The 25,357-nt window shown below is 39.6% G+C and overlaps 1 protein-coding gene across 3 annotated transcripts in view; it reads left to right on the top strand.

Moving 5' to 3' along the window:
- The window catches only part of LOC122884536 (pro-neuregulin-3, membrane-bound isoform), a 345,178-nt gene that overhangs the window by 210,368 nt on the left and 109,453 nt on the right, over positions 1–25,357 (top strand). For 2 of the 3 annotated variants that reach the window (XM_044214564.1, XM_044214565.1), the window contains exon 2: positions 9,194–9,326. In XM_044214564.1, coding sequence (XP_044070499.1) covers positions 9,194–9,326 — 133 coding nt within the window. The remainder of the gene's footprint in view (positions 1–9,193; positions 9,327–25,357) is intronic. The other variant, XM_044214566.1, reaches the window with a different exon arrangement.

Raw genomic sequence — 25,357 nt, 5'->3', positions numbered from 1 at the left:
TTCTGGCAGAACAATTTTGATAAAATGTTCATGGTCAAATCACTTACAGCTAGTGGCCAATTCCTTGAATTCTTAAATCATCTGTTTTGTGTTACGCCACAACACAAAACAATAAATTCAATCAAAAGAATCTGCAACGAAGGTATTCAAAGCAATTTTTTCGAAAGACAGGACCTCACAGACTGCTGCTCTTATCTCAAAAGAGCCTTGGTATCTATGAAGGTGATTTGGTGGAAATTTATTGGACAGCTGTATAAGAGTGGGGATGAGAGGAGAGGTGTGCTGTTATCTTTATTGGATCATGCTGTGCAATAATGATATCCTCACCCCGCCATAGCTACCCTGTGTCTGATGTTGCAGCTACAGCCCTGCAAAACTGCTGTGGCTTCTCTGAGTGGGGCTATGGGAAATGGTCCTCACTACTTCAAAGGACTGTTTGAAGGTTAAGACTTGGTTACATTAGGGGAAGGGTTAGGGTTAGGCATTTAGTCGTGATGGCAAGAAGCTTCAGCAGGAGGGAGAAGTGCACGCAAAGGTTCACACTACCCCTCGCCCCCTCATTACACACTCCTCTGTTCAAGGTAGGAGGTGCCAGTGTAGTGCGGTTAACAGTAAACCTTAAATACAAGTTCTGTCCTCTTAAATAAGGCTCACTCGACATTTTGAGAATTTTCTAAAATTAAGTATTTTAAGAACAGGGATCTAAAACAGATTACTGTCTGTACCTTTTACTGACAATAACAGGATAATGGTGAATGTTAACAGTAGAGAAGAGTCAAAGTACATGAACTGACTCAGTAATGCAGGTTATACAGCAATATCTCTCAAATCTTTGCTATAACCATCATAAGCTACTGGTGATACCAGACCAAGTAAGACTGTAGCAACAAAACCCCTGTTGAGCAAAGGTGAGTTTTATTGCTTTTGAATTCAACCTTTCATTTGTAAGAGGAAGACTGGTGTATTTCTTCCTTCAATTCCAATTAGATTTGAAATAAAAAAATGTAGCCTAAGATTATCTAACTTACTTACTAGTTAGTATTTCCAGTGAAAGATGTCTCTTTAACAAATTTCAAGAAATATATTTACGGCGTAAAACACTCATGCAAATGGTCCTTGACAAGATTACATTTTGGATAATAAAAATAAGACCTAATCACCCTACAATAAGACATTATGACTCCACATACTGTGCAGTGTGCACAGTATGAAACAGCTTCTTTGTTGAGGAAAAAAATGAAGAGATGTCCTTGCTTTCAAAAGGTAATTGCTAGTTACCCTGCTGTTGCAATGTTTGCAATGTTGGGCTGCAGACGGGCAGATAGACGTAAGGAAATACTGGGGCAGTAAGTGTGTGTGTGTGTGGGGTGGAAAGAGATGGACCAGCAGAGAAGGAATATGTTTTTTGACCTTTTATTTACCGAAGGATTGTTTGCTGAGCGTGCCTTGGGTGCGTTCAAAAAGTCTTTTTTGATTAGGGAGGCTCCAAACTGAGTGAACTGACCCAGAAGTATCTAACTGGCAGCCATGATAAAAGCTTGTAGAATTCTTTAAATGCTAAGGAAAGATGCTTCAGGGTTTGCTTTCCTATCTCTGTTCACAGAGGAAACACAGCATCACCCTTCATGAAAGGAAAGGAGATATAACTGCGCTGAAATTCTTTGCTTCGTCAGTAAGCAACTCGGGTATTCCTAAATAAATTATTCTCTCAGTCCCATGAATGTTACTGTGTTATGTTTGATTACATGTGGGGTTTTTTGGTTAGAATATATTCACAACCAACAGAAAATATTTTTCACATGCTTTCATAACTTGTGAGACAGGAAGCAAAATAAGTTGCACAGCGTCACATCATTTGATGCTTTTAGCACATAGGAATAAGCTGTACAGACAGAAGTACCCAAGTTGCAATAGCGAGGTACAGTCAAGGTACAGTAACAATTTGAGCAGTAAATGTGATGAAATTGCTGCTTTTCTGGAGTACTGACGCTTTTTTAATGCAGCATGAAGGTGTCAGCAGTCAAGTCAACATTATTGTCCCTCAGAGGTCAAGTTCAGGTCAGTCTGTCTAAGTGAGATGTTTTGATGCGCTTTACCGCTGCATCAAATTTCATGACAATTTTAATCTTGAGAAAGTGGTTTTTGATATATCACGTATGTCTGTCGAGTACGTTAAAGAGGAAGCAGAATTGTATCTTTGTGTTAATTTAACTGAAAATCTTCTCAATTGAGCTTAAATGTTTAAGACAGTCCTATTTGTTCTCAGAAAGAGCTATGAGCTGTATACAGAGATACAGTATATCATTTTTCACAGTGCAAACTATGTCAGGAGTAATATTTATGATCTCTGGAGAGAAAAGGATGTGAACGATTCCCTGGATAAAACATCTGTTTGAGGAATAAGCCATCTGAGGCTTCATGCATGAGTTTATATTTGTTTCTAACACCTTTCAGATGGTTTGTTCGTAAATGGCTCCAGTATGCACCATCAGATGGCTTACACTGTATGCTACCAATTAAGCCACAGCCCAGGCATTAAATAAATAAATTATCTCATCTGTTTTAAATGTGGAGCATGAACATAATCTAAATATCAGCTTCACAGTTTCAATTATCACACCACAGGCACAGACTGCAACCACTGCTAGAGCCAGTTCCACAGTTAGATTTTTTTTTTCACACTCGGTTCATTCATTTGGTATAAAAACACCGGAAAAGTCAGTTTTCTGGACTATAAAATGCCATTATAATGGGCAACTTAAATCTGTTTGATCTTATCCGACAATAATCAAAAAACCACGCCAGTGGGATCCATGTTTTAGTCCATTAAAGGACCATAGAGCACCAGGTCACAGGGAGACATGTCGCCTCCAATAATTTCATATAAATCATGTGTCTCCCTCCATTAACTCAAAGTGCCAATGACCATCTCACCCCTCCTCACATACAGAGAGAGAGAGAGAGAGAGAGAGAGAGAGAGAGAGAGAGAGAGAGAGAGAGAGAGAGAGAGAGAGAGAGAGAGAGAGAGAGAGAGAGAGAGAGAGAGAGAGAGAGAGAGAGAGAGAGAGAGAGAGAGAGAGAGAGAGAGAGAGAGAGAGAGAGAGAGAGAGAGAGAGAGAGAGAGAGAGAGAGAGAGAGAGAGAGAGAGAGAGAGAGAGAGAGAGAGAGAGAGAGAGAGAGAGAGAGAGAGAGAGAGAGAGAGAGAGAGAGAGAGAGAGAGAGAGAGAGAGAGAGAGAGAGAGAGAGAGAGAGAGAGAGAGAGAGAGAGAGAGAGAGAGAGAGAGAGAGAGAGAGAGAGAGAGAGAGAGAGAGAGAGAGAGAGAGAGAGAGAGAGAGAGAGAGAGAGAGAGAGAGAGAGAGAGAGAGAGAGAGAGAGAGACTCACGTCAGCCACAGCTGATAGCTATCCCTTTAAGATATTGTATGCATGACATTGTCCCAGCTGAGGTCCAATCCAAAGTTTGGGTGGTGCTTCCACTAGAAATGGGAAAGCACCAACAGAACTCCTGAGGATGTTGACTGATACATTTTGCCTGTTTGAGTCAGCTCTGCCACCTATCTCCAGGTTAAATGGCTATCTTCTCTGTTTGTAAACTGCTACTCCTCTACACCACTCCTTACATCTGAAACACCTACCACCTGATGCATCTAATGAGCCTTCTTTCTACACCAGAAGACACCAGGTCCCCTCTTTGCTTGTATCCTTTCTTCTCTAGTCCCTGTGCCTCTGGTCTTTATTCCTGCTCTCAGGGCCAATCAATAATCAGGCAGGCCAGGACTAGCCTGCCAGAGACCTTCGCTATCAGTTAGCATGGCTGCCTGGCTGGCTAGCAGACTGGCTGGCTGGTTGCCTGTTGGTCTGCCACTCGAGCGGAATGTCATCCGTGAAGGACGCCATTACAGGCCTCCCCATGGTACTGTCACGCTTTAACCCCCTCAAACACATCTATGTATATGTACACATGCATGTACTAGGAGGGAAGAAAGTAAGCAAAGATGAATTAGTGACTGAGAGACATAGAGAGAAAACGTGAGATATCTGATAATCATAATACAAATAGGCTATTGTAACATTTTCTTCTGTGAATTCTGCCATGTAGGCAATATAACTTATGCCTTAAGTATTAATGCAACATGTTCACCACATCCACATGTTTCACTGATTATTGCCTAATCAGTGTTTTGTTGGTAATTGTTAGCTCTTGATAAAATATGACTTGAATTGTGCTTAAGTACATTTTGCTGAACTGGCCCTTTTTGAAGGTAATTAATTTAGAAAAGATTGCAACGCCAGCAAAGAAAAGCTTCGTGTTTTCACTTGCAACAATTTAGAGATGTTCTGTTCTGGCTACACTGCAAAATTCTTTACATTTTAACAGACCAACTGCAATATTTTCTGCACTAAGCATATTTAAACATTAATTTATTCAAATTCTCTGTGAAAAAGCAGGGAGACAGGTTAATTTTAGAAAGTAATTTTCTTTGGTTTGCAGCTCAATCCAACACCGAAATGACACAAAAAAGTACAACCACACTATAGAGACCATTGTCCATTATGACACAGATTAATAATTTTTGTATTAAACAATAATAAGAAATGGAGCTGGAAATGGACATTTGCAAAGAAAATATCTTCTCAGAAGTCCTTAAGTTACTAATGCAAAGTTAGAGAAGGAGTTTCAATTGAAAGTAGTCTTTAGTTTTCACATTCCAAAATGGATCAGAGGCAAAAGAGTGCATGTCGAAGGAATTGTGGAGGGGTTCTGCAAATCACGCTCTAATATTCTGGAGGTGCCCTCTCAATATTTGTTTTGGTTAATGAAGTATTTGTTGACCAGATGCTTCGGGGCCCATTGTTAGCTAATCTCAGGGCTCTCTGGTAAAAGACAGGAGAAATATGTATTTATAACAACAAGTCCTCCAACCCATACGACCACATACAGTAGGTCATTTGTTCTTACCCTCTAATACAGCCCACAGGTGCATTTCCTAAATTAGCGCTCCTACCGGTGGCAGTTGAGGACGGTCTCCTGGATGAAAGTCCTTGTTTGTTTGAGCCTACCGACCTTCGAGCTCTTTATACTACGTCCCCTGACTTCCTGGTTTGCTCCCGTCACAATTACTATGACCACATCACATCCTACTATAAACGTAAAAAATGGGTCATAAAAAGCTGCTTGCACAAATGAAGCTATATGGACGTTTTTCTGGTGAGGACAGTCTGATTTACAAACCTATAGCAGATATATACCAAAAAATATTTGGTAATGCAAATAGTAGTAGTATGAAAACGTATTTTGCTCAAATTCAGCCTGTATATTCCCCCTGCTGATCTGGATTTACAAAATGGAAGAACAATAATTAAATCATGAATAGTGCATCACCTGTACCCACTAGTGATTGGATTCATCTCAGTGTTGATCTCCTTAGAATATTCTTTGAGAGTCTTCTGAAGACATCAGTGTCACTGATAGAAGTTCAGAAAGGGCTCTGATTGATCTTGTTTATCATTAAATTAAGTGTTACATAAAAGGCTGTTGCATTTTCTGCAGTACAACCAATCAGTGCCTTGTGCAAAGGTGAAAATCAGCAGAGTCCTTATTCTTTCCTCATTTTCATCCTGTAAACAGAGAGGGAGAGGAAAGAAGGAAAAGAGATTGAAGTGGAGGGTTGTGTTATCCAGCACCCGATGGTTTATTGATCCTTGCAGGGCCTCTCCCTCTTTCTCTCTTCACAGCAGCACGGAGTAAATTGGACAGTTTTCTTCTGCAATGATTGACATGTGCCATCTGTGAGTAATGTTTTCAAACATACAGTGATATTTTCAGCAGACTGTAATGATTTCTTTTTTTCTGTCGACTCTGGCATTCCCTGTTAAAGTGACACAATTCTTTGAGTGTGTACTGCGTCTGAGCTGACAGGTGACGAGTGTTAAGTTAAACAACCTACAGTGCATTGTGACAACTCTGTCAACAAAAAACAAAGGGAGAAGACGACAATGGCGCTTATGTCACTTATCGCCAGGACTGACAAAACAGCACAGCCCAGTCCAAGCATGAAATCATGTCTGGAGGGAAATCCTTTGTTTGAAAAAAAAAATCTAGTAGTGTTGTAGAGCAAGTGCTAAGAAAGCAACAGCAGTGCTTTGTAATTCTGGCCTTTGTTTGAGTTTGTGCAAAATGTGTGTCAAGCCAAAGGAATCATGTCAGGACACACCAAGTGGAATTGTTATATTATGAATTCCTTTTACTCTATTGTGAGTTTTCTTTCTTTCTCTTTATCTTTCTAGTTGGCAGCTATAAATGCATTCTTCAAATTGAATTTAATCTCATTATATCCTTGTGAATCCATGTGAACTGCAAAGTAAGCCTTTAAAGAGGTTGTGGTGAGGTGCTAGTTGATTGTTGCGTGGATCCATGTTCATGCTGTAGTTTTGTCATGCTAAGGTGACTTTGTAATCCCCATCTAGTGTGTGCATAGTATGTACTTATCATACAGTCATATTAAATCAAATGACATTGGTGAGCTGTTAAATTCCAACCCTATAGCCAGAAAATTGTTCATATTGGATACTTATGCAAAACTCTTAACATTTTTAAATGATTTCTTTATCTGCTTATGGCAACTATAGTAGGGTTAAGGAGAGATCCTGGTTATTGGTTAAAAAAACATTAATTGTTGTTCTGTGACAGGGTGCAAACTCGCATCCAGCTTCCCAGTGTACTTGCACTGCTGTTGTCGTTTGTCTGTGGCTGTTACAGTACTGTTTTGTTGAAAAAACAAGACAGCATTTGTCTCATTCAAATTACAAATTGTTGGTTTCACACAGTTCTAAAGAAGCTGGCAACTATAAGGATTCTGAAACCAGAATGAGGATGAAAATGTCTGGAGCGAGCACAGGCAGCATGACACACAGACCACACAGTCTGCCCTGTCACTCATCAGCTCCACTGCACATGTAACACCACAGAGGGAAAAACAAGGCTAATAGTAAAGAATTCAGTGACAGCAAATATGGATAGTCATTTTTAATGTACTTCGATTTTTATACAAAACCTACACCTCCAAGCTTATGTAGGGTTTACATTGTCTTGTTTTCAGAGCAAGTTAGGGCTTCACCGTCATGCTGAAGGATACATTAAGGGGAATAAACCCTCACTGTCACCCTCAGTCAGTGTGTTGAAAAGCAGTCTCTGTAGCCAGAAAGACAAGATGACAAAAGCAACATGCAGTCAGATGTCGAATCAATTCAACCTTTAAAACCATATTTGCCACAGTTACAAAATGGTTTTAGCTTAGAATTCTAAAGTGCGTTCCAAAAGTGAGGACAGTTGCACTACATACAAATTATTGAACATTACTGAAGAAAAAACATACCTGAAAACATGCCACTTCTAGTGTGTCACTTAGTTTAAAGGGTTACTCCTGTGATTTAGTGTTGCACTGCCACAACATTAGGAAACTCATAAGAGACAGAGTTGTCAAAAGGGCTAAGATGTCCGGACTTTTTGTCCCTAGTATGGGACACACCCAGTTTGCAAAACTTTGAAAGCCCAAGCCAAGATTTACCTTGATGAAAGCATTAGGGCACTTTTCTCAAATTAAGGCTCCTAGAGAACCACAGAAGATGTTATAAAACTGTTTTCTCAGGCTGAGAAGGACTCCACATGACAAGTAACCTTATATTGATGGGTAAAATCAGTGGCGTTTACCTTTTAATATGCTACAGTAGCTAGAATATAAATGAAAGAATTTGGATTTAAAAGTGTTCACATTCTCAAAAGTTGATGGGGTTTTTTTTGAACAAGCTACCGCTTTGATTAGGACCCTCTTGTCATCATGTCCAACCTGCTGACATCCTCATCCAATAAAACCACATGTCACAGCTGACCTAACGTCCCCTCTCACATGGAAACTAGTCCCCCAATAGCCAATTACCAAGGATTGTTTAACATCCCTGGAGCCTTATCACCACCTTGCATCTCATAATTTAACCCCCCAGCCCCCCACACACACCTCATACTGCTGATTAAGGGATCTGAGGCCACACTGAAATAACTCCCCTCTCTTCCCCCATCCATTCCCCCACAAACACTGCTTATTATTAATATCTCATTATCTCTTGATTGAGAAATCTTCAGTTCAATTGAATGTATCTTCCACACACCATTAAAGTACAAGCTAATACAGTAATCAATACACTAGTGGTAATAACAGCATCCCGTGAGTACAACTTATTTTCAGTCGCTGAAGCATAAAGTTCCGGCTCATCACTGTTCGTCCAGCTACTTTAAAAAACATGGCTGAAGATCGGCTAACGAAAGCCCTTAGCAGACTCGTCAGCAACAGTCAGCAGTCTGGTCTGGTATTAATAAGAACATCAACTGTGGTGCAGATCTGATTTCTCCCCACGTCTGAAAGCCATGCCCCGACAAACTGCATCTCAGGCTTTTGAAACACCGCTGATGGATGACTGCCCATGAACTCTCTGAAATCTCTACATTTTCATTTATCTCTTTTGTTTTATAAATTATCCTCAAAAAGCACAAAAATGCCATTAATAGCACCATGGTTTTACTGTTTTTAATCAGCTCACTTTAGCATTTCCATACTTCCTCTTAAGCAACTGGTGCTTCACTTATTAATTTCAATGATAAGATCATCCATTAAGGTACACTGAGCAGGTTCCCTCAAAAGTGTGTACCGTTCCCAATCAGCCATGCGTGTTGTGATAAATCGCTGGGAGAAGTCAAGCTCTCCAACAGCACTTCTGTTACCACAGAGTATTAATCACAGCAGGACAGATTATTACCCGTCCTCCATCCATCTTTTTGCTGGTGACACTGCACGCTGTGGATAATACCAAACACACTATTGTTTGTTTAGACCATGCAGTACGTTATGAGGCAGTGGTAGACACTCGTTATGGATCTTCGGATGGAGAGTAAGTAGCCTCTGCTGGAAAACTGACTTGCTGTACATGTTGTTTTTCTGCTGCAATTTAGGATGGTGTGATTTTATTTGCAGAGTTGTAAAGAGACAATGAAGTTTGAAGAGTAATAGGCTGCTATAAGACAGGGAGATGAATGAATGCTGTCAATAAGCCTGATTGTTGGAGAATGAATGCATTTGTGAAAAAGAAATATATATTTATGGGATGATTATGAGTAACAAGAGTTTCTTTGTTTGTCCTGCAGCATCTCCAACTGTCCCTCCGCTGCACTCGGAGCATTTCAAACCCTGTCATGAGAAGGATCTGGCCTACTGCCTAAACGGTGGCGAATGCTTTGTCATCGAGACGCTTAGTGGGCCGCACAAGCACTGCAAGTAAGTGACTGATCTGCTATTATTGCTGATCTTATTATTTAAATGCCTCCTCTTCCTCTCTCCTGCTCCTAATGTTGATGTTTCTTTTCTTCTTCGTCCTGCTCTTTTGAATATCATTCAATCACCTCACCCACTGTGGGTTTGTAGGGTGGTTCTGAAAAGTTTGTAGCTTGCTCCTTCAGAGAGTATGGTAGCTTTATTCCACTTGTATTCACAACAGTTATGGTGAATTTCAATGGTGACCTAGAGTCATGGCAAAAAAGACATTACATTCAAAGTTTTGAAATCCAGCATAATCCACTTCTCTGCCATAGTTATGGTTTCTCCATTAAGATAAATGCACTTTTTCCATCTTTTGCTATTGCCATGCTATCCCAATGCTGTGCTGGAAGTAGCGTATTTAGCAATGTATTAGTAATTTAATGTTTGTTTGGAACATACCGAATATACGGATCAACAGCCGTGAAGTGGATTATACAATAACATAGAAATGTTTCTGTGGAGATTGTTGTGCTTTTCTTTGCTGTGACTCTGCATTACCATTAGAATCCATAGTAACTGCTGTGAATCCAAGCTGACTACAGCTGACAGAGCAAGTTGTAAACTTACCAGAGCCATGTTTCAATCATACAGACTTTTGAGTGTTTGATACTCAGTATTTACTGTGAAGTACTCTCTTCATTCTCTATTTGCTCCTATATCTATAGGAGCTGCTCCTTCTGAAAATACCCCTTGATATACTGTATGAAAAGACTTTCTGTGTGTGTGCCTTAGTTGTCCCAGATTTGGGAGAAGAGCTCATGGGCACTTAGCCTGTTCAAATGTAGGGACTTTTACTAATTAAGTCCCAGAACAACTTCTTCCAAAATCTAACCGCAGGACTTCCACCCGACCTGTTTTTCAAAGAGCCTGTTTTGCCTTCCCTGGGGTACACGTGTGTGTGTGTGTGTGTGTGTGTGTGTGTGTGTGTGGATGATGACGAGGGCTGAGTTTTGGCTCAGCAATGTAAGTGAGACTCATTAAATTGAAAATATATGGACAAAGTTGAACCCGAGATGCAGTGATGCAACACGTTCTCACCCCCCAACTCGTCAAATACTGCCACTTGGTCAGTGGCCTTCCGCTTCAAAATATGACTCTGTAGGTAGCCCTCTAGCGTCATTTCTACACGCGCTGGGCTCCGGTCCAGTTAGCAATAACTTTGCAACATCCGGTTAGACTTTCAAAATAAAGCTTGCGTGGTAAACGTTGTGAAACAGTCTCACTTTGCTTAGGTTTAGGCACAAAAACTACTTGGTTAGGCTTAAGATACGTCAGGTAGGTAACGTAATTTACAATATTTTCCCAAGTATGTTACGTAAGTTCACGTTACGTACATTATTTAAAAGAAATCATTTACTTTTGGTTTCACACAGGTCTCGAACCACGGTCTCCTGCATGAAAGTCCTATGTTTGTTTTAGGTATAAACTAAGCACTGTTGTAGGTGCATATAGTCTACCCAGTCATACATTTCGGACAGCACACAGACTACCCTCGTCATGTAGATGTGGCGATGATCATTTGGACTGAAGTGATACAAGATGCTGCTCCCTGAGGGCTGTTTTTCTTTGTTGGAGCAAGTGGACTGACTGGTTTCTCAGGGCGCCCCGGTAGTTCACCTGGTAGAGTGCGCACCACGTATCAAGGCTCAGTCCTTACAGCACCGGCCTGGGTTCGAGTCAGGCCCGGGCCCGTTGCTGCATGTCATCCACTCTCTCTCCTCTGCCTTTCCTGTCTCTGCCTACTGTCACTGTCACTGTCAATGAAAGAAAGAGAGAAAGAAAGAAACAATTAGGTTTCTGCAGCAGAAATCTACCTGTAATAACCTGTAATGTTTCTTGTTTACATGATGTTTAAGGAATCAGGACAACTGGTTGTTTAAGTGAATGCACTGAAAGTTACACATTTTAGTCTGTCTTCAGCAGTTTTCAGTATATTATGCACTGTGTAATCCAGTCAAGTCAACCAAAGTCCACAACAGCACAGATGTTGTTGTTTTTTTTAGCTTTCTATTTTATTTCAGAAAAGTGATGATAGTTTAAAGCGAGAAGGGGACGCAGGATTAGAGGCAGAAAGCAGAGAGAGCAGGAGAGAAAGGCCCAGGTGTAGGCGGACGAGGAGTCGGTGATGTGGGAGGGCTGTTGCCCTCCTCCAGTGCTCGCCTCTGTTGCTATGACAACATAATTTGTGGACATAAAGTGTAGCTGTTAAAGAGTGAAGGTTTGTGATGTACACTGGGATGGCCTTGAACACACTCTCTGTGCATATTAATGTGTGTGTTGAGGTACAGAGGAGGGACAAATGTGCACCGAGTTGATCTCTACTGCTTAATCGTGTGGCAATGAGCTTTCTAAAGGAAAGCTATAGACCATCAAACAATATGGCATCCGCTCTTAATTTGAATAACAGCTGGTATGATCATGCAGTAAAACTATGAAGTGTGTTTAGTACTTTGCTTAAAAACTTAGTTTAATTCCTAAGTTCCAAACTAAGGTAATGATTCAGTCTTTTTGGAATTTTATGAATGGATGTACTTTCTGAGGAGGCTCTCGTGACTAAAGACTAGAAAGAAAATACTGTATTACAACAATTCACCATAAAAGAAAAGAGGATATATTGTACTTCAATTGACATGTTGTTAGACAGTAATTTATCTTCATCAACTAAAGACTTACAAATTTCACCCCAGGCACAGGATCAATGCATAATCTGATTCAATTTGTGTTTACAACAAATTGAGACAAATCAGGTTGTAAAAGAGTGATCAATCCGGACGTTTAATGGGGATAAACTAAGCCGGTTTGTGGCATTATTTGTCACAGAATTAATCATTTTTATTTGCGAGATGAAACTTGATCCTTTTTGCAATGATTTTCTCCAAAGAGTCATAACTCAAGTATCAAGTGCCATTCCCGACCAGTTGTAAAATAAGCGCAGATTGTCCCCCAGAGCACTGTTTAGCACTGATCTTTCTGCGATGGTTGTGTTTGTCATCCCACGGGGACAGATGCAGAAAGGTGAACGTATATGAGTCATAAGGCCTGCTCTTTCTCACACAGACACACACACACACACACACACACACACCCCAGTGCTCACTGCTTTGGGCAACATAGTCAGTCAGGCATTCAATCATTAGTGCTCAGCTAATCAGTAAATTAGTCAGTGTGCTAAGATAATATTTTTAGAACATGGCAAGAGGCCAAGGCATTTGGTTATAAAAGTATGTGATGCTGAATTTGATTAACTACTTTCTCAACTTAGCAGGATTTTCCCAAGAAGAACAAAAACTCTAATGATAGTTTTAGTGTAATTGCTGGTTCAAATAATGTCTATTTAAATATCTTCCCTCCCGTATTTGCCTTCCCTACTCTTTCTGTCTTTACTTTAATATTCTTGGTTTAATGGTGGCTCTCTGAATAACCAAATCCACTGTTTCCTAATTGGCTCAGTCACTCTGAGCCAGTGGACCTGGGGATTTAGCTCTACCTAGTCTTACTGGCCCCTGTTTATTTATTCTGTCTGTGGAGGTTATATCCTTCTGCTGGTGTGACTGGGCAGAAAGGGTCTCCCTCAGCCTAGTTAGCAACAAGGGCTAGCTAAGCCCATCTCATTGCCCTCTGTCGAGAGGCTATTCCAAAACGATAGAAAGGCAATCTCACCTGGCAGGTGGAGGTAGCGGGGGTTTGAAAGAGATCCCTGCAAAGCCCCCACCAATGACACCGGGGTCTGACACAGACACTCTCTAGAGGGAAGGGACAGATATATGACACACAAACACAAACCTGGCACAGTTTGTGTGTTGGAAGCTGGAAGCAATTGTAAAATCCTCCTGCAGGTCCAGTGCTTTAAGGCTTGCTGTGAGTAATGTGGGTAAGATTTACACTTTCTCATTGCACACAGATCTTGAACTGAATCAATAGCTGTACAAATCAAGGATATTTGTAATGATAAACAGCAATGTAAGAAAAAAAACATTATTTTCCTCAACAATTTTGCTTCATGATTGAGAGCTTCTAGGAAAGACTTCAAATGAAAACTGATCCTCCTTCCTGTTAAAGGGTTATAGGGATTTCAGCCTTCGAGCATCACAATTTTGGAAATGTTGTTTCCTGGCGACTCAGTTGAAAGGTGAAAAACTGAACTTGTTCTAAAAGAAATACAAAGAGGTAGGATGTTATGAAAAAAAAGTGTAATGATTTAACCGATAACGTAAACCAGACTCTTTACATTAGCTGTGATATTTCCCCATTCTCCTGCCCTATAATATTTTTGACAACAAACCTACAACAGGAAATAAAAGATGAGATTTTAAATAATGCTTAAATGGTGAAGGACACATAACAAGATAAGAGGATCAAATAAATCACAAACAGGCTGAATTGTACATCTCAAGAACTAAGCCATTCCACCACAATAAGTACACAAACCTGGACTGGCTAAGTGTGAAAAAGTCAATCATTTGATAACAATGATTTTTGTTTGGTGGCACAAGGTAAAGAACAAGCTCAGAGGGGGAAGGTTGTGCAGCAAACAAACCACTTCTTTCTGGAGCGTAATCTTCCTTCCCTCACTCACAATGCTCCTCATCCGCCCTCCTGTCTCTCTGGACCCCAACCTTTCCTTTCCTGGGTGACCTCGGGCATTTCCAAAGCGTTCAGCTACAGACCAGCGACACCAGATTGACTTGGGCCTCATAGGTGCAAAGAGTGGCTGCTCAGTGAAATGCATAACATTACCTTCCCCACTTGAACACACATACACACACTGGCAAGCCAATTAACAAGGAGCATGCATGAAATCAAAAACATAGCAACAATAATACACATCTAAGCTGCCAGTAAACAAGGAGATTAAAACGCAATGGGAAAAAAAAAAAAACAGGCACCTGAAGCATCAGGGATTGAAATACTCCCAGTGCCATAGTACATATTATTAATATACCATGAAATATTGTTTATGGAACATAAATAATCAATTTTACAAAATGTAAAATTAAACAAAATGCGCATCAACAGGCATCAAACTGTGTAAAAATGTTGCCCATTCAGTTGAGCAAAAATAAAATACTTTTTTTTCCAAAGATGAAATACTTTTAGTTTCTGAGGTCTTCACAGAGCTGTCTCACCACTGTGCACAATTTCTTTACATTTTTTCCAGCTGTAAGTAGCTCCTCTGGGCATTTGGAAGGACACATGCATCCACTCACACAAAAACACACACACATGTGAGTGTCTGTCACCCCAAGAGACCCCCGACATCCAAGCAGTGAGCATAGCAAGAGTCAAGGAATATATGGAGGGGTCATTGCATTCTGTGCAATATTGTTTCTGGCAGCAGGGATTTACCTTGTCAGGAGAAAGCCTCTGGGATAAAGGTGTGTCAGATGCTCACTATATAGAATGCTAAAGTGCACATTTGTGTTTGTCAGTGCATATGTGTGTGCTCCTGCAAACAGAACAGTGTAAAGGTGTATTGTCATTACAGGGAAAACATGTGATCTACTCCTGACTACATTTAGAAAACCATCTGGTTGCTGTTAAAATGGAAAATACCACTCATTCTCTCTTTCGTCCAGTTTTTTTCTCTCCTTATCCTGCTCTCCCTCTCTCTGTTTTCTCTCTCTTCATCTCTGTTGCTCCGTCTATCTCTCAGCCCTCATCGCCATCTGTGCGATAATAATGGCACACCAGTGGGAGTTCGGCTGGTGTCTCTCTGACATTAATAAACAAGGCTGATGCCGTGGCATGCTTTAGAGGTGGGAGAAAATTAAACAGATAAGAGACGGCACATTGTAGCTAGAACGCGCTGCTTTCCACGAGTGACTCCTCCAAGACGCCAAGAGAAGCACTCAGTGTGCCTGGGAATGGAAAACAGATGCTGGGAGGGAGCCAGGGAGGGAGGAAGATGAATATAAACCAGGAAACAGGCGATGAGAGTGCTTTTCTTGGTGACATGGTGGCTGGGAGAAGTTGAGAGCGCGAGCGCTGGTGGCCAGACGTCAGTATGTCACTGTGTGCTGATTTAATTAGCACACAATGAAGGCTTAATGATCTCTTGGCAGCTCAATCAGGGTGCTAACGCAGTCAATGCAGTACAGAGGAATCAGCCATCATTTTTCTGTTGTTTTTTTTTTATTGTTTACTATTTTTTTAGCCCTCTTAGCTACGTCCTGTGTTTGAATAGAACAGTGGCTTGTTTTTTTTGCTTTAAAGCTTCACAAGTCACCATACATGTTTGCATTAACAATGAATCAAAACCACGACCCAGACCTACAGAGAATTATCACCCAATTATGCAGCTCAACAGAGCCTTCAGCCTCTTTTACCCCATTATTTTGGTTTTACAGCATGTTTACTGTTTTGGTTAATTGCACTGCTCTCATAAAACTTATGTCAAGCAGCAGCAAGCAGCTGTTTTCAGCAAACCCACTGAATGCTACCTGCCCAGCACCGAATGGCAAATAGACAAAGTTAGCGACTAGCTGATGAAGTAGGTCAATGAAAAACCCAGTCATTTTATTGGAGTGTTGATGGAAACCAAACCAAAGCTAAAGGGATGGTGAGCACTGACTTACATATAACAGGCAGAGAAACACAACTCCAATGCTAATCTAGCATTTTTTTGCTGGATGTTGAAATAGCCAAGTGTTTGCTAACCAAACAAACCAAACCAAATATATAATTTATAACTAAATATCCATATTCCCATCCAATCGTCAGATTTAACAAACCTAGCCCACAGCTCATTTGGCCCTTTTCATATCCAAATCCAGACCATGAGGACTCTAATGCATTGGTTGCAATTGAAATGTGATCATGTGGTCATCTGTTGGGCAGTGTACCATCACTGTGCACAGCAGATTTGGGCTTTAATTCTTAAATGTAAGTATGCTGTTTTCAACATACTAGAGTTTATACTTTGTATGTGTATGACTGTGTATGCATCTTCATGCTATCCATGCAGAGGCAAACTAGTGTTAATATCTGATTATTGTGTGATTTCCTGTAACTGAGTTTTCTCAAGCCGACTCCTCAATGCCATTTCCTAGGCCCTATAACTTCTCAACTTGCAATTGATTTTGTATTGACATTTTTGTTAGTTTTAATTAGCAAGATTTAACAAGCTTAATTGTGCATTTGCATTAGCTCACTCAGTTTGGTAAACTGCTCAGAGTATCATTTGCAAACATTCACATATACAGTGTATGTGTGAGCATTCTTCTATACACCCACAATCCCTATGACAAACATAATGTTGTAAATATGCTCATTTGGAAAAAGTAATAATGTGACTGAATCTGTCAAAGTCTTCAAAGACTAGAAGCTGTTGTCTGTTTTGCAGCACGTTCTGCAGTGTTATGTAGGTGTAATAACGCACGTGGTATGATTTTGACACAAAGTTACAGGAAATAAAGAATTGGGATGTGCACTGCAGCCAGTAATCCTTGACAGCTTTAAATAATTGTCAAATTCAACACTGTTGTGACTAAAAGTACTTTGACTAATTACGATCATTAATCACAATGAAGTTTTCCTGTGAATAGCCCTCATAGCCTGTGGCAATTGGACCCAGATGATGCCAACTGCAGGTTTTTAAAGATGGTTTGATAAATAATATCCTAAAGCAGTCAGATAAAATACAGTAAGAAGACTAAATATGTTCATTCTTGGTTATTACTATTATAATTTTTATGATTTCACAGCACAGAGATTGCATTAATGCTTTGCAGTAAAAATATATAATGCATAACACCAACAGTGGCCATCAAAGAATAAAACCACACTCTTTAAATAAAGTTGGATGCAACTACATAACAAAGTATTATATAAGCCAACATTTTGTTGTATCGAGATAGAAGCCTTCGATGAATAACTGCACTTTAGCATTTTTACTTTTTCTGCTCAGGAAAGCTGTTTTTGAAAACTAAGCGAACAAGCAGAGCAAATATTCAAGTATGTTAACTTGTCACGTACATTAGTGTAAATTTGTGGAGGAAACTAACTGCAGAAGTCATTTCATGTCAAGATTGTCTTTGCTGTAGACTTGCAGATGAAGGCCCTTTGATTGAATAGTGTGGACTCATTGAATGAGTGATGTTGCAGAATTAGCAATGTTCCAAATTGAGTAGCTGGTGGTTAAAGTAGCGACAGTGCGACATCACCAGTAGATCTATTATACTTATGAGCACTTTATAATTTCCTTGGGAATTTAATAACACTAACCTTTTTTCCCTTCAAGGTTTGAAAGAAATCATCGTAGTCCACACTGTCGACAGTAGTACTTGTACTGTACAAAAAAGCTATATAATGTTTACTCTGAGTGAAAGACTACATGTTTTTATGGTTGCACCATTCCACCAAATCTCAATCTAGATGTTTTATGTATCATTTTCTACACTTTGCAATCTCCACCTTGATTTAAAATAGTTATCTCGTTCTGCACAATGTTTGGCTGCTCAGCATGGATTTTGACTGTCCCACTGGCCAGCCAAAGAGAGTGCCAAGAGAAAAGAACAAATGTAAATGTAGTGTCAAAATATTTAGCATTCTTAATGCGGTTTTAAGATTTCCATGATGCTCTTTTCCAAGATGTGCAATGTATCATGGACTGTCCTAGATGTTTTGTCCCATCCATCTAGGAGAGTTTACTACAGACTTTCCAGCATTCGAAAGACGGGAATATGTCCATGGTATCAAACACCGGGAAAGCAGAGGTAGTAAAGATACGACTTTCTCCTGTGCTTTTGAAGTGAGTGACAGCCAGGAAGTATTTCATTACATAAATCAGTGATGTAAATCAGTGAGCGGCGATATGGGAGCACATTTATATTCCAACACCCACAGTCAGATCATCTTTATGAGGCTCATAACATACTATGTTGCAGTACATTTAGTCAGGTGTATAAGCAATTTGTAGGTGTGCTTGGAGACATAACACATATGCACACATAGATTTAAAATGTTTGACAGCTCTTCAAAACCTGTGTGTGTGTGTGTGATGCTTCACCGTAAGATTCAGACCTTTATGGTGAAAGTCAAAAGCAAGAGGCAGAGAGAAGGCAAGAGACAGAAATGGGGTTATAGGAAGTGTTTGGCACATCAAAGGTTGAGAAATATCCCATCATTATTCTCTAATGATGTATGAATACACACACACACACACACACAGGATGCGTATTGTACAGTAACAATACTCAACAGTTAAGCAGAGGAGAGTAAGCTGAGGAGATAGTGAGAGGACAAGGGGAAGAGAGGAGTGAGGAAGCAGACATACAGTAATTTGGTGGTGTTCCTAATCAAGGCATCCCTTTCAAGTCAGCAGGTTTGATGTGTTAATAGGATGCAAATGTATGCAAATGAACCCTCCTTTTCCCTCCAAAACTGACTGAGTTTGCATTGCCCCCCTCCTGCAGGATGGAGAACTCAAAATAAATAAATACAAAAAGAGAGCATAGAGAAGTACTATTGATTTTTTTAACAAAAAAAAAAAAGAGAAAGTTTTAAGCTGGCCACAAAGACCCTGTAATTTTCCACGCCTACCTTGGGGAATCTTTCCCCAGTGACTGAATTCTGGCACAGCGGTGAATTTCAGCATGCATGAAGAGGCGAAAGTAAAATTAATGTGACAGTAAAAAGAGGTAGATGTAGAGTAAAATATATATTTACAGAAAGGATTGCTGAGAAAAGAAGAAGCGAGAAACAGAGAAAGAGGGACTGAGATTGAAAGAGACACAGAGGGAGAATAGAAAAGAGAGAATAACTGAAGACAAGCTGTGTCTGCAATATTAAGCAGGTCTGGCGTTCCTATGCTACCTGGGAGCTATACCAGCCTGCCGATGTATGTTTTCACTGTAGTGCACTTGAAATGGCAGCGGCGCCCCGAACCCAGACATGTCAGTCTCCCATTCTTACTAACAAGAAGCAGCCCTCTGCCAATGTGTTTTCAGAAGAGTGGGGTTGATTACACACATGGAAGCACACATGGAAGCACACATGGAAGCACACATGTAGCGTGTGCGCCCTATAGCGAGGCACCCACACACAGATGTTTCACAAACATTTAACAAGAACGCGGTTCACACACAGTCTCTACATATAGCAGCTCCCTCATGCACCTCCTCCTCCCTTAAGTGTTTATGAATAATGAATGCTTTCCTGTTTCTAAATCTGGTCAAGGTCACTGTCACGCTGACACTCTAACACACAATGGCTATTTTGACATCTTTAACTGGAGGCCCTGTAATTGTCAATTAGATCTTACCTGAAAGCCAGAAATCGCCTGTTGAAATGCTGTTGTTGTTGTAGTCGTGTGTTTTAGTTTATTGTAACAACATTGTTTTTTGTAACTAAGCCTTTTAATCCAATTTCTTGTGACTGCAATTTTGTTTATAATATGTAAAGCTCTTAAAATAGTTGTCAATGTGTTTGTGACTAAAACTAAAACAGCAACCTCCATTTGCTGTTGAAGATGGTGATGTATGTATGGTTGAAAGCTCCGGGAAAAGTTACTATTCCAAAGGTCAAGAATGAACTTCCAAGCTCAAAGTAAATGAGTAGTTTCATTTAGTTCATTCTTCCAAGCTCAGATCAGGCTGTCAGTTTTGTTTTAACAATTTCATGTGTAAATGGTCATGTGACCCAAACCACCATTAACTAATCCTGAAAGGATCATTCTGGTTTATTGCAGTACTTTAAAAAGCTAACAGTTTAGCCAGATTATCTAAACCACTTTGTCTGCAGGAAAATCTGAAGTTTCGCGCACCTGTGGCAAGTACAGTAGGTCAAAGTTGAACCAGAAAGTCAGTCTGTAAACTGTGATGGATGTTTACAGTTTGGGTCTGTCCCGGTACCCACACATGCAGTCTTGAGAACTGAAGCGCGCATTCACACACCGCCAGGTAGTAGGTAAGTGTGTCCCACATCTGAAAAATGCCCAAGACGTAGCACACTTATAATGCACACCCACACTTATAATGCTCTAAATAAGAGCAGTATTTAGACCTATTAGCATCCCACAATAAAACATGGTCTACCGTCAGACTTCCTTTTAATAAATTTGCCTCATTCCCAGATGTCATAGATTACCTTAGTGAGTACAATGTAGTTACTACCGATAAGAATGATGGCCAGAAATATGCTTTTAGAACTATGTGTAGGATTTGCAGTTATATTCGGTTCCTCAGTTACTAGTATCAAGAATTAGACTGAGGCGAAAAGCAATGCATGCATGTATTTGTTGCCTTTTAGACATATACCATTATACTTTTTAGAACGTAATTGGGTCTTAGTGAAAAGATTTTGACTCTGCTGCTCACAATTACAACCAACACATACTTTTATTAAGTATTCCAAAAATAATCTTGCATAAAATGTGGGTGATGTGTTGATTCAAGGAGTAAAATTGTAGCCTACTCACAATGCAGGGAGAAAATTGGATTATATTGCTTAAATCCCGACACATATAGCAGCAATACTTTTAGAAAAACAATCATGTAACATTTTATTTTTGCTTTTATAGAATCAGTAGGACTATAATAAATATGAAATATGAATCATGCTGCTTAGTCATAACTTGTTTTGTATTATGTTTGAGTCATGAAAAATGAATCAACTAAAACCTGCGGGCTTCATATATTAATATTACCAGCTGAAAATGATTTTTAAAAAAGCAGAAATAATTTGTCTCTATTTAATTGATTAATTAAACAGACATTCCATATGATTTCTTATCAGTGCTCCCCAATCTGCATATAATATGTTTCTTATTGCATATGTGTTTGTGTGTGTGTGTGCGTGTGGGTGGGTGTGCGTGGGTGTGCGTGGGTGTGTCTGGGTGAGAGTGTAAGTGTAAGCGTGGGTGGCTGTGTTTATGTGTGTACATAAACACTGCTGGCTATAAAAAGATAATCATGTGCTGCAGAAACATAGCCAATAATGGAGCCATTATTTTTCTTTTTTTGGTTTACTGCTGGGCTGTTTGTGCCTGGCCAAGAGTGGAGAAACTATTTCAGGGTTGCAGCCCCACAATGCTTTGCTTCAGGCTGAGACTGAACATATAGGAGTCCTTCCATCAAGTCCGTTTGTCTGGTTTTAGCTTGTTACTGAGAGAAAAGAGGAGCGGGTGGATGAGTGATGGAGTGAGTGAAGGAGGGACGGAGGGAGAGAAGTGTATGTGGGTTTGCACTCCTTTGCACATCTCTCAAATGTGAGGGGAAGAGATAGTATCTCCAGTGTACAACTGCCATATCTTTAGGAGAGGAGAGGAGGTGCAGGGTGGGAGGCTGTGAGGAGATGATGGCAGAGATCCTGATGGATGCTGACAAGTTTTCGTGTCAAAGTCTAATGCTTCTTATGCACACACACACACATAATGGCATGCACAAGCTATAGTACAAACACACATATGAAGGCACAAACATACCAGCACACATACTGCTAACATTCACTTCTAGAAAAATAGGAGCAAGCACACATGAATAGTTCCTTGTGTTATATACTATATATTATTTATCAGTGGGTGGCGTTTACCCACAATGACTTCACTGTACTAACTCAGTTGAACAGAAGACACCAGCTAAACACTGAATCACACTGTATACTGATACTACTAATTATGCGCTATTTAATATCGTGCAGTCTAATGGCTAGAATGATTAGTAAAGTATGTGTTCAGTTAACCAATTTCTGAACACTGCTTCTGGTGAAAATCTGAAAACTGCACAAACAGAAAGCAAAATGTTTTTATTACAACCAAATCATTTGTCTTTCTCTTGCTATCAATCATCCATAACTGCTTTTAATTTTAGCTCCCCTGTTTCAACTGTGCATTGAATTGTGGGACAATAGTGTCAATCACCTGCTTTCAAAAATCAAGCAAATTTTGTCTGCATGCTGACATCTTTGAGTTGCTTACTTTAATCAGTTGCCCAGTGTGGATGCACTACAAACTGAAAACCCAGATAAAATTAATATGTAGTATGGAATTGGGACACAGCTACCAAAACACCCTGCTGGGTGTTATATTATAGCTAGGTGTATATTATATTAACTAGAGGCCTATTAAGTTTTGTTACACCCTGGGTTTTCTTCACCTGTACAGTGTTTCTCTTTTTGCTGCAGTGACTTCATTGGCTATCACAACAGTCCACATTAAAAAATGTAATAAATGAAATTAAATATTCTCTCCTGTTCATGCTGTAAAACATTACTGCCTCACAAACTGTACCTTTTATCGTACTCTCCACAAGATGCTTCTGAAACTTTGCTGGCTCAGGATTGGAACATTTTTCAGGTGGTTTTCCTGTAATTGTTCCTATGAAGAAAAAAAGAGTTTTAAGTATATAGCTAGTGCATTGACAACCCACATTTTAAGTTTTTTTTTTTTTTTTTTTGTGCCAGCTGCACCGCTTACACTGCTGTGTCAAAGCTGTGAACTGACCTTTTACACCACCAATTAACATTAAAACTGAACCGCCCTCAAACTAGAGTCCTCTGTCTCCTTCTGTCTGTCTCCCTGTCCTTAACTGAACCATGGGAGAGAGTAAAATAGGAGAACATGTCATTACATTGAAGCAACATGAGGTGGAGGGTCAAATGTAGCAAAAATGGTGTTGATATGGTGTTTTATTTGCTTTTATCTCCTATATTGCACTCAAAGATAGATTCATGTTTTAAAAAAACAGCACTTTGGCATTAATTGTGAGCTCAAAATACAAAATTGACTGATTTAGATTTTCTGCAGTCTAGGTTTCAGGCACAATTAAAACATCTATTTTAATAGTAAAAGTGGAAAAACAAACACATGCCCATTGATTCAATATTTCCCATGTTAACCTCGCAGAAATAAAATGCTTTTGCATAGTCTTCACATTCAGCTCTGGCGAGCACTGTCGTGTTGCTAAACAAATGTCCATCTGGCTCCCACTGAACACACATGGGATCCATGCTCCTGACTTTATTAGCTGCACTGACATGCCCCATTCTGATTGTGTATTACTGTATTTCTGCACTGGGACTGTAGTGAATAATCTGTAAACGAAGAGAGAGTGCTTCAACAAACTTTCATTGGCTTTGCATTGTGAAGCAGCGAGAACAAAGCCTTCCGAGAAGTCAGCTGTGATTACAACCTAAATGCTTTGTTGTGCTTTGGGAATGAGGGAAGTGCCAAAGAAATAAGTTTTACTATTATTGCTTTGTTGAAGGGCCCAGTGGTGGGACTTGCTAATTACTAAATTTTCAAAAATGTTACTAAATATTTAGTCCTTGCAGCAGTTCAGTAAGCTTTTTTCAAGTCTGTCTAGGTTGTTCCCTGCGGTATGTCGTGGTGAGAAATCCAGCACGACGTTTGTTGAAACAAAATGACCTTTGGCTTTGGACCTTTTGTGAAGGCAGAATATGTTTTTCCTTCCAGAGAAAGATTTTGCAACAATTTCAGCACGACAATTGAAAAATACTCAAACTGAATCTGTTATTATAGTGACCTCCCAACCACACCTCTCCTTTTTACACACTGAATGGTTTCCTCCTCCTTCCACTTGTGTACTTTCTCTCCCTTTCTGTCACGCTCCTGAGATAGAAGAGGCCTGGCATTTTTATGTGACAACTTGTGTCCCAGCATCATGCACAGCAAAAAGAATATAAAAGCAGGAAGGATAGAAGGAGTGGATCTGGATGTTGAACAGATTTAGTGTCCAGAGCAAGTTGGGATGTTTGCTTTTATGTCGACGTGCCACTGAGCCGCTTGATTGAGGAGGTGGCAGCAAGCTAAAGTACAAAGTGAAGGTTTTATTAAGGTCACAAAGTAACTTTATACCTCCTCTATTAGTGTACGGCAGGCTGGCTTATGGAGATACAAAGGGCAGATCGATCAGCATTGCAGATGGAGCGGCACAGGGTGGAAGTCGGTGGAATTAGCTTTGATATGTGTTATAAATCAGCTGATAGCAACTGGCGAGTTCACAAGGGTGGCTGCTAATGTCTCCCAGTGTGATAATATAAAATCTGTTTGCTAAAATAATGTTATAATGACACACATGCTCACACTTTCGGTCAAAATCACTGTCATATGCAACTGCCAGGAGGAATAACAATCATTTTGATGCGATGAGTATATATAGAGCATTTCTATAAATAATTATCATATAGGATGTTATTTAGGAAAGTGAGGAAGAAAAAACACTGAGCTTATTTTTTTAGTCCTTTAGTTTCTTTTTGCAACTTAAGACACTCTCTCCACATGCCTTAAATTTGATAATTATGCATCCATATATCCATATACAGTTGATAATAGCATATTTTCAAGCTTTTTAACTTTGTACACTATCGAGATATAATTACACAACATCAAAGCTTTGGAAGTTGTGCTGTGGCCAGCCGATAGGGATAGTAAATGAAACATAACCAAATGATATGCAGAGTGGTGGTTTCTTTACTGTAGTTTAATAAATTCACAGTTTACACTTTAGTTCAGTTTCTACATTTTAATTTAACTATTGGAAGTAGCTCTTAGTTTTTAATTATGTTGTACTGTAAGAACAATGGAAATTACATTTAAGCTGTATGTTTAATTTTTCCTTTTTTTAGTATGGTTTGTAGTTAACAACCATGTGTTATACTGTGGCAGTATTTATTGGTGGATACGTACTGTACTATTTTGTGCTTATTTATTAATATACTAAGACTACAGTTACTTAAATGACAGACAGCTGCACTTGCTTGATCCTTCTGTTTCTGCTGAAGAACCAGTTTGGGCTCAAAATGTTTCATAGGATTCAGTTCACATGATCCAGACCAAAGAAACGTTGATTCATTGTTCTTTTTAGTTCTAGTTTGTTTTGTGTTCACACTAACTTACACATTACAAATGAATCAAGAAGTGTAAATGTGAAGTCATTTAACAGTTTTGCAAATCTTTTGATAGAAATGTCAGTCACACACATGCAAACTCAGTGTCCAGCAACTAGATCAGACCTGGGAATCATAAATATGTA

This window comes from Siniperca chuatsi, linkage group LG11 (assembly GCF_020085105.1).
Source record: "Siniperca chuatsi isolate FFG_IHB_CAS linkage group LG11, ASM2008510v1, whole genome shotgun sequence".
Classification (NCBI taxonomy): Eukaryota; Metazoa; Chordata; class Actinopteri; order Centrarchiformes; family Sinipercidae; genus Siniperca; species Siniperca chuatsi.
The sequence above is the reverse complement of the archived record's forward strand: the minus strand, read 5'-3'. Positions and strand labels throughout refer to the sequence as shown.